This window comes from Hippoglossus hippoglossus, chromosome 9, assembly GCF_009819705.1.
Source record: "Hippoglossus hippoglossus isolate fHipHip1 chromosome 9, fHipHip1.pri, whole genome shotgun sequence".
NCBI lineage: Eukaryota > Metazoa > Chordata > Actinopteri > Pleuronectiformes > Pleuronectidae > Hippoglossus > Hippoglossus hippoglossus.
This window is the reverse complement of record NC_047159.1, coordinates 23,295,227-23,307,902: the sequence shown is the minus strand read 5'-3', so window position 1 is coordinate 23,307,902 and position 12,676 is coordinate 23,295,227. Positions and strand designations below refer to the sequence as shown.

General features: G+C 41.0%; 2 protein-coding genes across 2 annotated transcripts in view; both read right to left on the bottom strand.

Moving 5' to 3' along the window:
* Positions 1-724, bottom strand: part of tet3 (tet methylcytosine dioxygenase 3) — a 38,405-nt gene extending 37,681 nt beyond the window's left edge. Inside the window, exon 1 of the mRNA XM_034594941.1 lies at positions 331-724. Within this exon, the coding sequence (XP_034450832.1) occupies positions 331-696 (366 nt within the window). The 5' untranslated portion in view covers positions 697-724. The remainder of the gene's footprint in view (positions 1-330) is intronic.
* Positions 725-4,499: 3,775 nt separating this feature from the next.
* On the bottom strand, positions 4,500-11,527 carry ap3m2 (adaptor related protein complex 3 subunit mu 2). Its single transcript, XM_034596320.1, has 9 exons — positions 11,415-11,527; positions 9,522-9,806; positions 9,251-9,422; positions 8,764-8,901; positions 8,540-8,625; positions 7,922-8,055; positions 7,552-7,759; positions 7,191-7,335; positions 4,500-6,374 (listed from the first exon to the last, which is right to left on the bottom strand). Exons 2-9 carry the CDS (start codon positions 9,792-9,794, stop codon positions 6,274-6,276), a joined length of 1,257 nt encoding a protein of 418 aa, XP_034452211.1. The 5' UTR covers positions 9,795-9,806; positions 11,415-11,527; the 3' UTR covers positions 4,500-6,273.
* Positions 11,528-12,676: the final 1,149 nt, after the last annotated feature.

Here is a 12,676-nt window from a genome sequence, read left to right as displayed (position 1 = left end):
TTGTGAGAACCTCAGTAACGTTGGTAAACAGCAATCAACAGCATGTAAGAGTTTTCTCTGCATTTATCAGCCACTGACAATCAGTCATACATAACAACAACATTAGTAACGAACTCTGAAAACTTACGACATGCGTGATCAAGAACTTGTCCTGGGTGTATGCCTAATTTTTGCTTCCTTGAGGGAGTAATAAGCAGGGATTGAAAATGATGTGATGGATGAGATTGATGCAACAGCCTTGAATCTTGATACTTCTAAATGTCAATATACTATATCCCAGACAATAGAAGTATTATTATCCGACATTTAATTCATCAGTAACTCACTCACCTCCCACTCGCTCCGTCTCCTCTTCAACTCATCACATTTGCGCAGCTTGCAGATCTGCTTGCCCGTCTTCCGGTTCAAACAGTTTGCGCAGGTACCGCAGTTCTCATTGCGGAGACAGGGAACGCAGGCGCCACATTTCTTCCTCCGTTTCTTCTGCAGGTCAATGGCGGCATCCAGGGAGCCATTTAAGGGAGAAAGCGAGAAGAGCCCAGCCTGCTGGTGTTCACTCTCGATGTATTTGCTGAGAGGAGACATGTTCTCTGAAGATTTCCTATACAAGTGAAGAGACCGAGCCTCCTCTGAATCCATGGAGAATTCAAAAATGTCCTCAGGTGGTGGAGCGGGCCCAACTCTTGGTTTAGGCATGGTGAATGTCCTGCCTTATGTGAATTATGTCTCTGAATTAAAAGGATTTGTGGAGTTTAAAAGAATTGGGAAGTTAAAAATAAGGGATGGTTGGTGGTCCACCACAAGTTGGGAAGTGTGGCTCGAGCCTGGGGAGTCATAGCAGTTTCTGCCCAGTCTGGACACAGTCTGGAGGGGTGCAGAGAGAGCAAAGGCAAAGGATGAGACAAAACATTTTTTATTCATTTCATTTCATGTGTATTTCAGTTGGAACCAAGTCCATGGTTAAGTAGCTATCAACTTTAGACAGATAGAACATAAAAGTATTATAAAACAAGCTAGCTTAACAATTAGCTTATCTTATAAAAACCATGCAGAAGTTTAGTTTGTAGATTTGACCAAACATTATCTTGTTAGGCAGTTACTGCTCCAATTTTATAGAAATGTTGTTATTATAGTGGTATAACTAACAATAAATGATTTTAGATGATTTGTCCTGCAGTAATATTCAGTCGGACATCTGTGACTGCTGTCTGATATTGTCTCCTTTCCAAACACAGCTGCCAGAGTTGTGTATCCAGTTGGCTCACAGCCACACAGAGCGACGTGAGCCGTTTGAGAAGAAACTGGCAGACCTGGCAGTGGTGTGTGCCTGTGTGTGCGTGCGTGCGTGTGAGTGTGTGTGTGTGTGTGTGTGTGTGTGTGTGTGTGTGTGCGCGCGCGCCTGTGTGTGTGTGTGTGTGTGTGTGTGTGTGTGTGTGTGTGTGTGTGTGTGTGTGTGTGTGTGTGTGTGTGTGTGCGTGCGTGTGCATCCTGAATGAAAGATGGGGGTGATAAGTTGATGGCAGGGACAGTCCTCTTTGTGTTGTGGTCACACGCTCCGGTCAACCGTCAATGACGTGTATTGTATAAACCCTATCCCACTGTTTCTTTGCTGCTGCCTGGTTGCACAGGCTGTGCTGAACATGCTGTGGAGGGTACTATACACAAACATAAGGTAGTTTTACACCACTCTGTGAAATTGCCCACTGCAGTGAATTTAGAATTTTGTGGATATTAAAAATGAAAGAATGACTTTTTGTCTCGGTTTCACTTATATCTTTGAATTGTAAGGGGGGGGGAGCAGCAGTGTGGGCAGCAACAAATCATTGTGATGTGTGTTCCAGTTATTGCAGCACTTACTTCCATTGATTTATGCTAAAATAATGATACAATAAAAGGTCAAAAACCTCTGCACATATGGTTAGATGCACACTGTTGTGAAACCAAGTTCAGCTCAAATGATCTTAACTTAAAAAAACTTGTTGCATTGATATCTTTGACAGGTCACAGTTACAAATCAATATTTGTATCTGTAAGCTGCCAGCTGCTGCAGGAAAGAAGTGATGTAGTGAATTTATTTAGTGAAGCATTTTAATGAACGCCAAAAGTGAAACAGCTCAACATTTAGCTAGTTTGCAGCTGTGCTAACTGGCCAACGCACATTTAGCATTAGCCAAACCTCACTGCTGCCTCAACACTAGTTCATTTTGCACATGAAAGTATAATTTAGGCTTTTTTAATTAGTCAAGAAGAAAAAGTCAACTTACGAAATGGAGGTTCATGGTGGAGCTCAGTGGGTTTAAAGCATTGAGTGCAAATGTGAAACTAGCACCTCTGTGAGGTGTAGCTTAGACTTCCGATAAAGTTACAGGTAGAAACTCTGAGGCTCCGCCACACCATAGATGAACATAAGAACTGTATTAGGGTGTAATAGTTTGAGCTGTTCTGTGTTTAAATGTGTGTTCATCGGGTGTTAGCAGTAACACGCGCCCTGACACCTCCTCATGAAGCACGTGCTTTAATAAAAAAAAGTTCGCGAGATGTCAAATGCGCGAAATCAGCAGCGGGAAAGTGAAAGTGAGGCTCAGAACTATCGTTGTTGCTATGGTAGCTGTGGTTAGGGTTGTTACTGTGGTTACTGTTAGCCCACTGTGTGTGCACGTGGTCGCCGACAGGGAGCTACTAACATCACAGCGGGACGTCCGGTCAGCCCACCCCCATCAGATCAGTTAGCAGCTAACACACATCCTCAGATCGACACTGAGATAAACGCTGCTTATCAACAGTGTGTTACACAAACTCATTACAGGGCCGCGAGTCGCTAATGACTCTGGGTGACAAAACCCACACTGCGACTGACTGGGTGTGATTCTGATTTACATCCACGCGTCAGGAAAAGTCACACGAATGGTCTCAGAGTCTCAGTAGTTTGTCTTAACTTGCATTTATGACGAAGGCCTAATCATTCATTTGCATGTGAGAAAATAATGCACAACGAAAAGTTTTGTTTCACACATTTCTGCAGAGAAACATAAAAGTGGGAATTGAATCATCCACATGTGCACAACGCATCCATACTACGTAGGAGGAAAATAAACAACTTACCAGCCGTGACGCATGGCTCTTTAAAAGTCCTCCTCACTTCAGCCTTCAGACGCGTTTGTAAATTAAAGAAAAGAATGCCTTTATAAAAAGTCCTTCCACTATCTGATGATGATGCAAGGGTTTTTTTCTTGAGTGTTAGATATATCATGAAAAAAAATCTCCAATGAAAAAAATACTCGTGCACAAAAGAAGAGAGGGAGGAAAAAGTTTTGGCCTGATGACATAAGTCAGACTTGGAGCTGCTCTGTCTGGTCCAAGAAAGAGAGAGAGAGAGAGAGGCGAGAGAGAGAGAGAGAGAGAGAGAGAGAGAGCTTGTGAAAGGGTTAAAGTCATCAGTAAATTATGGAGTGGACTCCTGCCAGCTGGAGCCAGGGGGAGGGGTGACGTCACACAGCCAGAGGATGTGGGGGTTAAACTGGTGATCAGTTTACGTTTTTACATGTGAGGTCATAAGATGATCTAAAATGTCTTATCAGTTTAATTGGAGCCTCTGGCGTCAAAGAGTAGTGTTTTAAATGGGCTGACGTCACAAGTGGGTTTCAAACCACATGTTGTAACATCAGGAGGCAGGATGAGGATCAGGACCTCTCAGGTCCGAAGCCCCAACATCCTCCTCCTCGCTCTGTGAGGAAGAGCAGCGGCCCCAGCTGCCGGAGCGCAGGTACCTCAGCCACCTGCTACCACAAGCCAGGATCAGTCTCATGATCCAGAGTCAGACCAGGACCAACCTCTGCTGCAGGGAAGTCCCACTCACTGTACGGCTGTGGTGGAGAGGATGGGGAAAAGGAGGGAGGTTTAGATAAAGACATGGCTCAGATCCCACCCTGAAAAATAACAGGGAACCAGTGATAATTCAATTTAGATTCCATTGGCCAAAAGATATTTAGTCAGACATCAGTAATTACTCCAAATGAAAGCATATTAGCAGCTCTGGACGTTGTGGTGGCAAACATCAGGTTCAGTAAAATCCAAGGACTGTAACTCAATAACAGTTAATGCTGGTTCAGTTGAGAACTGCACCAACTGCACTTCACTTTAAATGAAGTTAAAAGAACCGGACTGAAAAAGAAACATCTTCTGTGGTTTCACTGTTCCCATAATTATGATTCCTCTACTACTACAGTTTTGTAATGATGTATAAAATCTAAATTAACAGGGGTCTAGTCCACAGTTATACTGGTTGTGGTTTAAATCTGAAAGTGCATCTATGTGTGATTATTTCACATGAACATGAAAATATGAATTTGTGCCTAGAAATACAACAAAAACACTCAAATGCTTTTATGAATGTTCATCAAAAGAGTAGCTCCACAGTCTGATGAACCAGAGAACTGAAATGAAGAGAAGTAGACTTGTGATTAACTTCACAGTATAATACAACAATTTGGAATTAAGAGTTATCAACCAGTTACAACACATCAAATCTTTATTTTTACACAAGTATAACACTCCCCTGGAGGCTGTTAAGCAAACAGACAAAATACAAACCATCAACATTTCCTCTGAGTGACCTGTCATTGTTCTATAACACAGTTTCATATTTCTGTTGGTGTAGAGTTGCTCACATATCACATTCTATTTGCAACCATCAACCTCTGTGACCTGCGAGGCTTGAATATGATGAATATGAGCTGATTTCAGCAGAGACCCAGCGGCACGCATACTTATTACCCTGACTCTTGGAGCGGTTTATGCGATTTATCCCAGTTGCCATGGCGACATTCATAATTTTGTGTTTACAAGATCTTTACAAATAGATATTATGATGCACATTATACTGTTTTTATGCACTGGAAAAAACATTTTGGATAATCATAGTGTTAGGCATCAAACTGAGAGGGTGAAGAATCTTTATGATGGATATGTTGAAAACTAAATCTGGTGTTTGGCCATAACACATTTAAAATAACAAGTTTCTATAGAGTTAAAGCTGATGATGGACTGCAGGGAATGGAAACATAATAATATTAATTTAGCAAATCATTTGTTTACTTTAATAAATAACAATTTTATTTGAATAAAACAGGTGAACACGGGCCTGGAAATCTCCCAGAAACAGTCATGTTAATAAACAGCTTTAGTCGCTCTACTGTCCTGTCACCTGCATTAAAATGAAATGTTAGTACCAGCAGATAGTGCATAATCAAGGATGCCTCTAGTGTCACATTCTCATACAGTAGTGAGCTGGCTCCAGTGCTACAGACATAAAATCATCAAATCATTGTGACGCGGAAAAGAGCGCAGGAACAGGGCAAACAGAAAACAGAGGAACGATGGGGAAGTAATCACACAGGAGGGTAAGACACATGTTAGTAAGTTTCACAAGCAGTTCACAATGGAAAGTGTTTGAACGCAGATGATCATAGTAGCTCTATTCTGTGAAATGTGGGAGAAAGAAATGGAAATTTTAATTTGATTTGGAACAAAAGGTGTCAGTCGTTAGAGCACATCCAGCCAATCAACAGTTTCCTGACTTAGTTTGGTGTATTACTGTGCTGTAAGACAAAGATATTGTTTCATCTTGCAGGGGTCTTTTGACCTATGGGGAAATACTGTAATTTTAATCATACTATGTAACTCATGCTATCAGAATTTATGACTGGGGAGCTCTGTTTTGATTTACTATTGGTCCAATATCTAATATCTCTTGTTTGGTGTGCAAATAATAATCACCTGCACTCATCGATCCAGACAAACATTACGGATAACGAAATAGTGGACAAGTGGAGGACGGATCACTTTCGAGGCTGAAACAGGACAGCAGCAGATTGTTAGTGAGAGCTTGAAATGCATTTTTAACTTACGCCTGAATTGAAACTTGGAACTGCTTGGGTTTGATTTGAGCTCAGGATTAAAATTATAAGGGAAATTCTTGTTCAGGAGTAATATACAGCACATTGTGATCAGCTGGGTTTGACCTGGGTTCAGTTCAGATAGAAATGTTTTTTTATTTTTTAAAACATTTGTTTAACCTGTTTTCTGGACATTTGATGCTTTTAATTCACGTTTCTATGTGAAATGGCCCATTTTCATCTGCTACAAGGACCCTCCAGTTGGTGTAGGTGAATCCTGAAAAGCATATACACAGGGTATGTACCAACTCCCCTTCCCCCAACACGTAACCCCTCTGTCTTATTGTGGTTTGGTCCAGTTGTCACTGAGCAGGAGTCTTCATGTCCGGACCTGGAACTTGCCAGCCTTCGTCATGTACTTGATGCCTTTGAAAGGTTTGTACTTCTCACCGTACATGTCCAGTCGATTAACCTTAAGTCCTGTTGAACGACACAATTATCATGAATTCATCAATACTCCAGTGCGCCATCATAAGTGTCTGGCATAAATGTGTGAATATTGTGTGGCTCAAAGTGGAGATGCTGATGGATTTATAAAACCTCCTTAGAGATTTGTTTCAGCTACAGCTTCTCCAGAGAAAGAGATGTAATGCTGTTCCATGGAGATGGGGTCTTTGCGGATTTGGGAAATTCTTCAGAACAACTGTTATTAAATAACCTCAAAGGTCAAAGATAAATTAATGAAGCATTAAAACCAGTTACCTGTTTTAATATTTTGGCTGATCAGTACATGTAAATACATTAAGTTAACAACAAACAGAAATTATTCATTTTATGTATCCAAATTTCTGCGGTTCAGAAACAATTATACCAGAGAATATTTTAAAATCTGTTTATAAAAAACTCATATCTCATAACAGATTGAGGAGGTTTATTTGTTGCCTTTGGCACCATCTAGTGGTCACTGTGTCACTGTGCTCACAGGCTGAGACAGTCAGGTGGTTGTCAGCTGAGCAGGATATAAAAATCTCTCTTCAATGTGGGGGTTGAGGGTGAACTACTTTCAATGCTACTGTGACTCAATTTGAGAAAAAACGTGTAACGATAAACGTGTAAAATATTTAATAAAACAATAAATCATGATTAATGAATAAAATGTGTAAGAATTTATTAGATAAATAATTTCAACAATGGAAAAACTATTGTTTTCATAGACGATTTCATAGATACACAATAAGGACACAACAATGACTCTTATTAGAGGTGAAGTTGTTAAAAGTGTGTGTGTGTGTGTACCTGAGATGGCCATCTGCTGGATCTTGAGCTGGATGTTGATGGTGGGGTTCTCGTCGGGTTTGGAGGCTCCGGGCTGCAGACTCATGGTACCTTTCAGACTGGGAAGCTTCTGTGGGTTGATCTTACCAACATCCCAAGTCAACATCTGGACAAAACAAAAATGGATGATATGTGTGAGATTAATAACACAAGTCATTCCTTTTTACACTATGACAATGCAGAATGAAAGCATACAATGACTTTTGGACACCTGTAGCTTTAATGTAATAAATCGGACTTCAAGCAACGTTTTCATTCCTATGTTCATATACTCTCTCCTTGTTTTAGGTGTATGATCACACCTGGACACATTTCGAAGTACCTTTGTGACTGGGTCGAAGGTATGTGTTCCCTGGGAGGAGTTGAGGTTGGCGTTGAGGACTCCACGGGGCAGCTGGCTGCTGACCAGGACCGACTCCACAGACTTACCCATGGTCTGTTTGGGGCCCAGGGTCAAATCAAAACGTCCCTGAGAGCTTCCCTCGCGGAAGGTGATGTTGTGCTTGACGTACACTGGGATTGCCACCAGACTAAGAAGCAAGACAACAAATACTTTAATGTAAGTACACATCTTAAATATCATTAACATATGGATTATAAACTGAATTCATTATAAGGCTTTTATGTGTCTTTTCCATAACGTGGTATAGCAGATAATGTGATATAACTGAGAAACTGAATAAAACACTGACTTCTGAGAGCTGACGTGATATGAGAGCAACCGGAAGTTTCCATCTGGGGGGATGAAGGAGAGGATCCGCTCGGCCTCCCACCGCTTGAACCGAACACACGGGTGGAAGCTGACATCATCCAGCAGCCGAGGATTCTGGGGGAAGGAAACACAAACGGTTGGGTGGTGGTTAAACCAGAATACATTTTCTAGTATTTCCTGCAGTTTAAACCATTGTATTTTCATTTTTTGAGCCCATTCAAACTCTTTTTAAAGCATTTTGGTTAAAGCAAAAACAGGGCTAGAACAACTTGTTTAATGTGAGCAGAATCTTAAATATTCTGTTTATGTGATATAGATACACATTTTTATATTTGCCCTTTTACATCATTTTAAACATTTTAATGCACTGAGACGTCTGATTCCCATAAAACTGAAGCACTTGCTCTAATAATTAACAAATGCAAAGTCTAAGCAGAGCACAACAGTGAGAGCTGGGCTCTGTGACTTTGTCTCTGTTTGTAACATAGTCATGTATATACCACTTTCTAATGGCCTACATTAGTCAGATAGTGTAGATGCCCTGAGAGATAACTTGTTGAAAATCTGCAAGAGTAAAAGAAAAGGTTTGTAAACACACCATAAATGACAGGGTGAGGTCAGGCATCCCCGTCAGCTTTACACAGGCATCAATAACTCCCTGGATTTCTGCTGTTATTGTGGAGCCTGAGGAGAATACAATGAGTATACATTCCTTTACAAACAATAAATACCACATTGTGATTTTTGAAGTAAATGTTTCATGCAGATATATATATGTCAGTTTAATCTACGTGTGTCTTTGCAATTAGTATAGCGCCATGCCTGATTTATCGATGATTGCATCAATCTCCTCCACCACATCAAAATAAGCTTCGTTGTTTGTGTATTTGACCCCAGTGCGTCGCCATGGCACCACGGACAGCTGGCCTGTAGGGAGCTGTTCACCCACATTGGTGCTGCCTGCAAAAGACACATTGATGTGAAATAATACGTACAGTCACTAGTATACAGGGATCTCATGTTGCTATGTTTCAGGCTATGACTATAGATGATGGTTGAATTTCTGGACTGTGTTAATATATACCTTGACATTTTAACATCATAATTCAATAATAACAGATACAATAAAATGTTTTGTGTTAATGGATCCTCTGAGGTTTTCAAAACAAATGACCTGCACAGAACCATGCTGACACACTGTATCTCACATCTGTATTTTGACTTGACATAATATTAAGAACACCTTGTTCTCCTCTAATGGGGAACGTGTCTGTTTCATTTTAAATTTGATCATGTAAGTAGACTGTACCCGTGATGGTGTTGACCATAGTGCGGAGGATGGTGGGGGGCTTAATGAGCTCTTTGAGGATGTTAGACTCTGTGGCCAGTGGGAAGCCATTATCCAGCATCTCCTCCAGTAGTTCATACACCACTACCACATTGTCCTTAATGGCAGCCTCTGTACACACTCCAAAATAGTCCTGAGATCACAGACAACAGGCAGAATGTGGAGATTTAAAGTCAGATCTGAGTCAATGAAATGAACAAAAAATGGACAGAAAAAAAGAGTAGGCAAGAACCTGGAATGTGTCGACAACTCTGTGCAGAAACTCGATGACGAAGAGCGGCGGCACTTCGCTCTGGATGACCGCCACGAAGTAGATACGATGCCTGAGCACACTGATAAGGTAGTGGTGCGGCGTAGAGATCACTGGAGGGACGTTCTCTGGCTCGGTGGCGCGCTCCTGTGCCTCAAAGAAGTAGTCGCACACTGAGCGGCTGACCACGCTCTTCCAGTGCTTCTCCAGGAAAATGTCCCCTGAGGCATTTATGAGGAACAGGCTGTGGATCATTTTGGCTGGAGGCTGGAAGGCAAAAGATATGAACATAAACCAGCACATAATATAAATCAAAGCATTTCAGGATACATTTGAATAAACTGTGAGAGATGTAGAATTCAGGTGGAGGTCACTGGATTATACACATTTTATATCTTAGAGAAGTGATGCAATACTATACATGATGTGAATTTTGGGCCAGATGCCGATAATGATACTGAGGATTTTTTTTAAATCCTGATGACGATATAGAGGCCATTATATATTGCCCCCTAAGATTTGGTTTTCAAACCCATACGACAAAGAAATTTCGTCGGATGCTGATATTTTACATTTTAAACTTTATTATGAATATCTGTACATAAAATGAAAATATAAATTCAAACAAATATATAGAATATGAATTTTAGGAAATAAACACATTTGTTGTGTAAAATGTAAACATAAATGCACATCTTTTCTGCATTGTTTATTCTGTATAACAAAAGTTTATATCAGCAAACATAAAAGCAGATACTGATGACTGTGAGAGGCTCACATCGGCAGATTTTTGACGGCCAACCAATAAATTAATCAGGGTTTAATATTAAGTCCCCACAATAGAAAATATTGACTGCTCGATAATGAAATAGGAAACTAATAGATTTAGGAGTATCCTAAAACTGAAACAGCTACATGGAACTTATATAGTTTACACCTGAGGATTAACTGCTGTGCTGTTTGCCGCTTATTGTGTAATAATGCAGTTATTTCACAGTAAATGTATTTACTCAGCCTTATTTATTTGTTTTGCACTTGTATGTAGTCAGTGGTCATTTCACTGAGCCTCAGAATGAATGAGTGAACATTTCACCAGTGTTTGAGTGAAGTCGGACACTGGACGTTAACACTAATGCAGCTGAATATAAGGACAACACTAAAGTGCTTTGTTGAGCAGCACAGATTAGGTCTGTGTGGTAGATGTGTGCTGGTTTATCACGTCAACAGAATGGTACTACACTCTTGTCTACAGCAAATATTACAAAGGTGAATCTGAATAAAGCACTACCAGGTAAACCCATAGGATTTTAACAAATGAAAGTATAATTGACATTGTCACATCATTTATCTGTCCAACTTTGTGTCTCACATATCAATGAACGGCTCGTGGACGCATCACATTAAAGCTACTGAATCTATTTGTTGACGTCGACATTAAATGCGTAACTTTGTAAAAGGAGCTTGGAGCAAAGCTGCGTCCGAACAGACCAAACTGTGTTTGACTTCATACAACATGTCTCTGTCTTCTTCAGTCAAACTTAGGGCGGCTGAGGAAATGTGACACCGGAATATTCATTAAATATGCGGCAGAGATATCGAGTTCAGAGCAGAGTGAGAACCACACAAGCCTGGACACACATACTGGAATACAACCAGGGTTATTAGAAGTGGTTTAACAGAAGAACTACATCTGTCGGAGGGTGGAGGCCTTCATCTCCACATATGATGCTACAGCAGTCCCTCCTCCTCCTCAGTCTCATGACAGGGGAACAGCCCCGTCACCCGCTCCAGCATCAACACACAGATCACCAGCCTGAAACCAACTCCACCTTTTACACTAGCCGCGACAGTCCTTCCGACATTACACACACTCACCGAGGAATGTTGCTCTACGTTCACTTCTCGCCTTTCACCGTTTTTCCCCAATGAGCCACTGAGCCGCTGCTTCCGGTTCGCTGAGGCAGATCCTGATGAGAGGAGCCCTGAGGACCGCAGCAAACCAATCACAGGCCGAGGCTACACAGTCCCGCCTACTCAAAGGAGGCATAGGTCAACAATACGGAAGCTGCTCGGCTTGTGGCTGCGCTGTGATTGGACCGCGGAGGGAGAGCCACGGTAAACAGCAGCAACTCTGGCCGCTGATTGGCTGTGAGATGGAGCTGGTCTGACATTTTGTTTCAGTATCAGATTTCATCTTGTGGAGTTTCTCTCCATTCAAACTTCACACACACACACACACACACACACACACACACACACACACACACACACACACACACACACACACACACACACACACACACACACACACACACACACACACACACACACACACACACACTTTAATGTTCTATCTTGCGTTATTGCAAATTAATTAGATTTATGTTAGTTTCCTCATTTCATTTTTTTTTTAAACATTTTATGGGGTGGGTTGTTTTTATTATGTAAAGCCCTTTGTGCTTGCACATTGTGTTTGTATGAAAGTATCACAGAAATAAAATCTGATTGATTGATTGGTTGATTGATTTTTCTTGGTCAATTAATGAATTCATGTTGCATAATAATGAGATGAATTCATGTCCAACAAATGAAGACACAGTCGACAGATGTAAGACGCATTAACACTCGCTCCCTGTTACACACACACCACAAGCAACAAATCTGCTGCATATCGCTGGAGTGAAACAAAAACGTCCTTTCTTTATTGCACTCAGCACATCCCCCTCTTGATCTCCATCTATTATATTTCTGATAGACCTGTAGTAGATGAGTAGAACCAGTAGTAAAGATGTTAACAGTGATTATTTGTATTATTAACAAACATTATGTGTAGTCCCAGCATGATGAAGACATGCTGGGACTACAGGCAAACCAATCTGTGCATCAGAAAGAAGTTACAACGATACATCATGATTACAATGACATTTAATGTAGCACATATGTGAATCTCCCTTGTTCAGCAGGACTGAGAGAATAAAAAATGTTCATGAAAGTGATGTCGTCAGCCTCTCACTGGTGATTGTGACCCAAATGGCACTTTCATAAACCAGCATGTTGGTTTAGTTAAGAGGTGTTTATTAACTGTGCTGACATCATTGACTTGATCAGAGATTGAGTGTTTACATCACGACAGACGT

Excerpts from the sequence above, each read along its gene's own strand:
- ap3m2 (XM_034596320.1), bottom strand. The coding sequence starts at position 9,794 with ATGATCCACAGCCTGTTCCTCATAAATGCCTCAGGGGACATTTTCCTG. Across the intron at positions 8,902-9,250 it reads TATGGTCAACACCATCACGG|GCAGCACCAATGTGGGTGAA; the intron begins GTACAGTCTACT and ends TGTCTTTTGCAG. Across the intron at positions 6,375-7,190 it reads CCAGCAGATGGCCATCTCAG|GACTTAAGGTTAATCGACTG; the intron begins GTACACACACAC and ends GTCGTTCAACAG.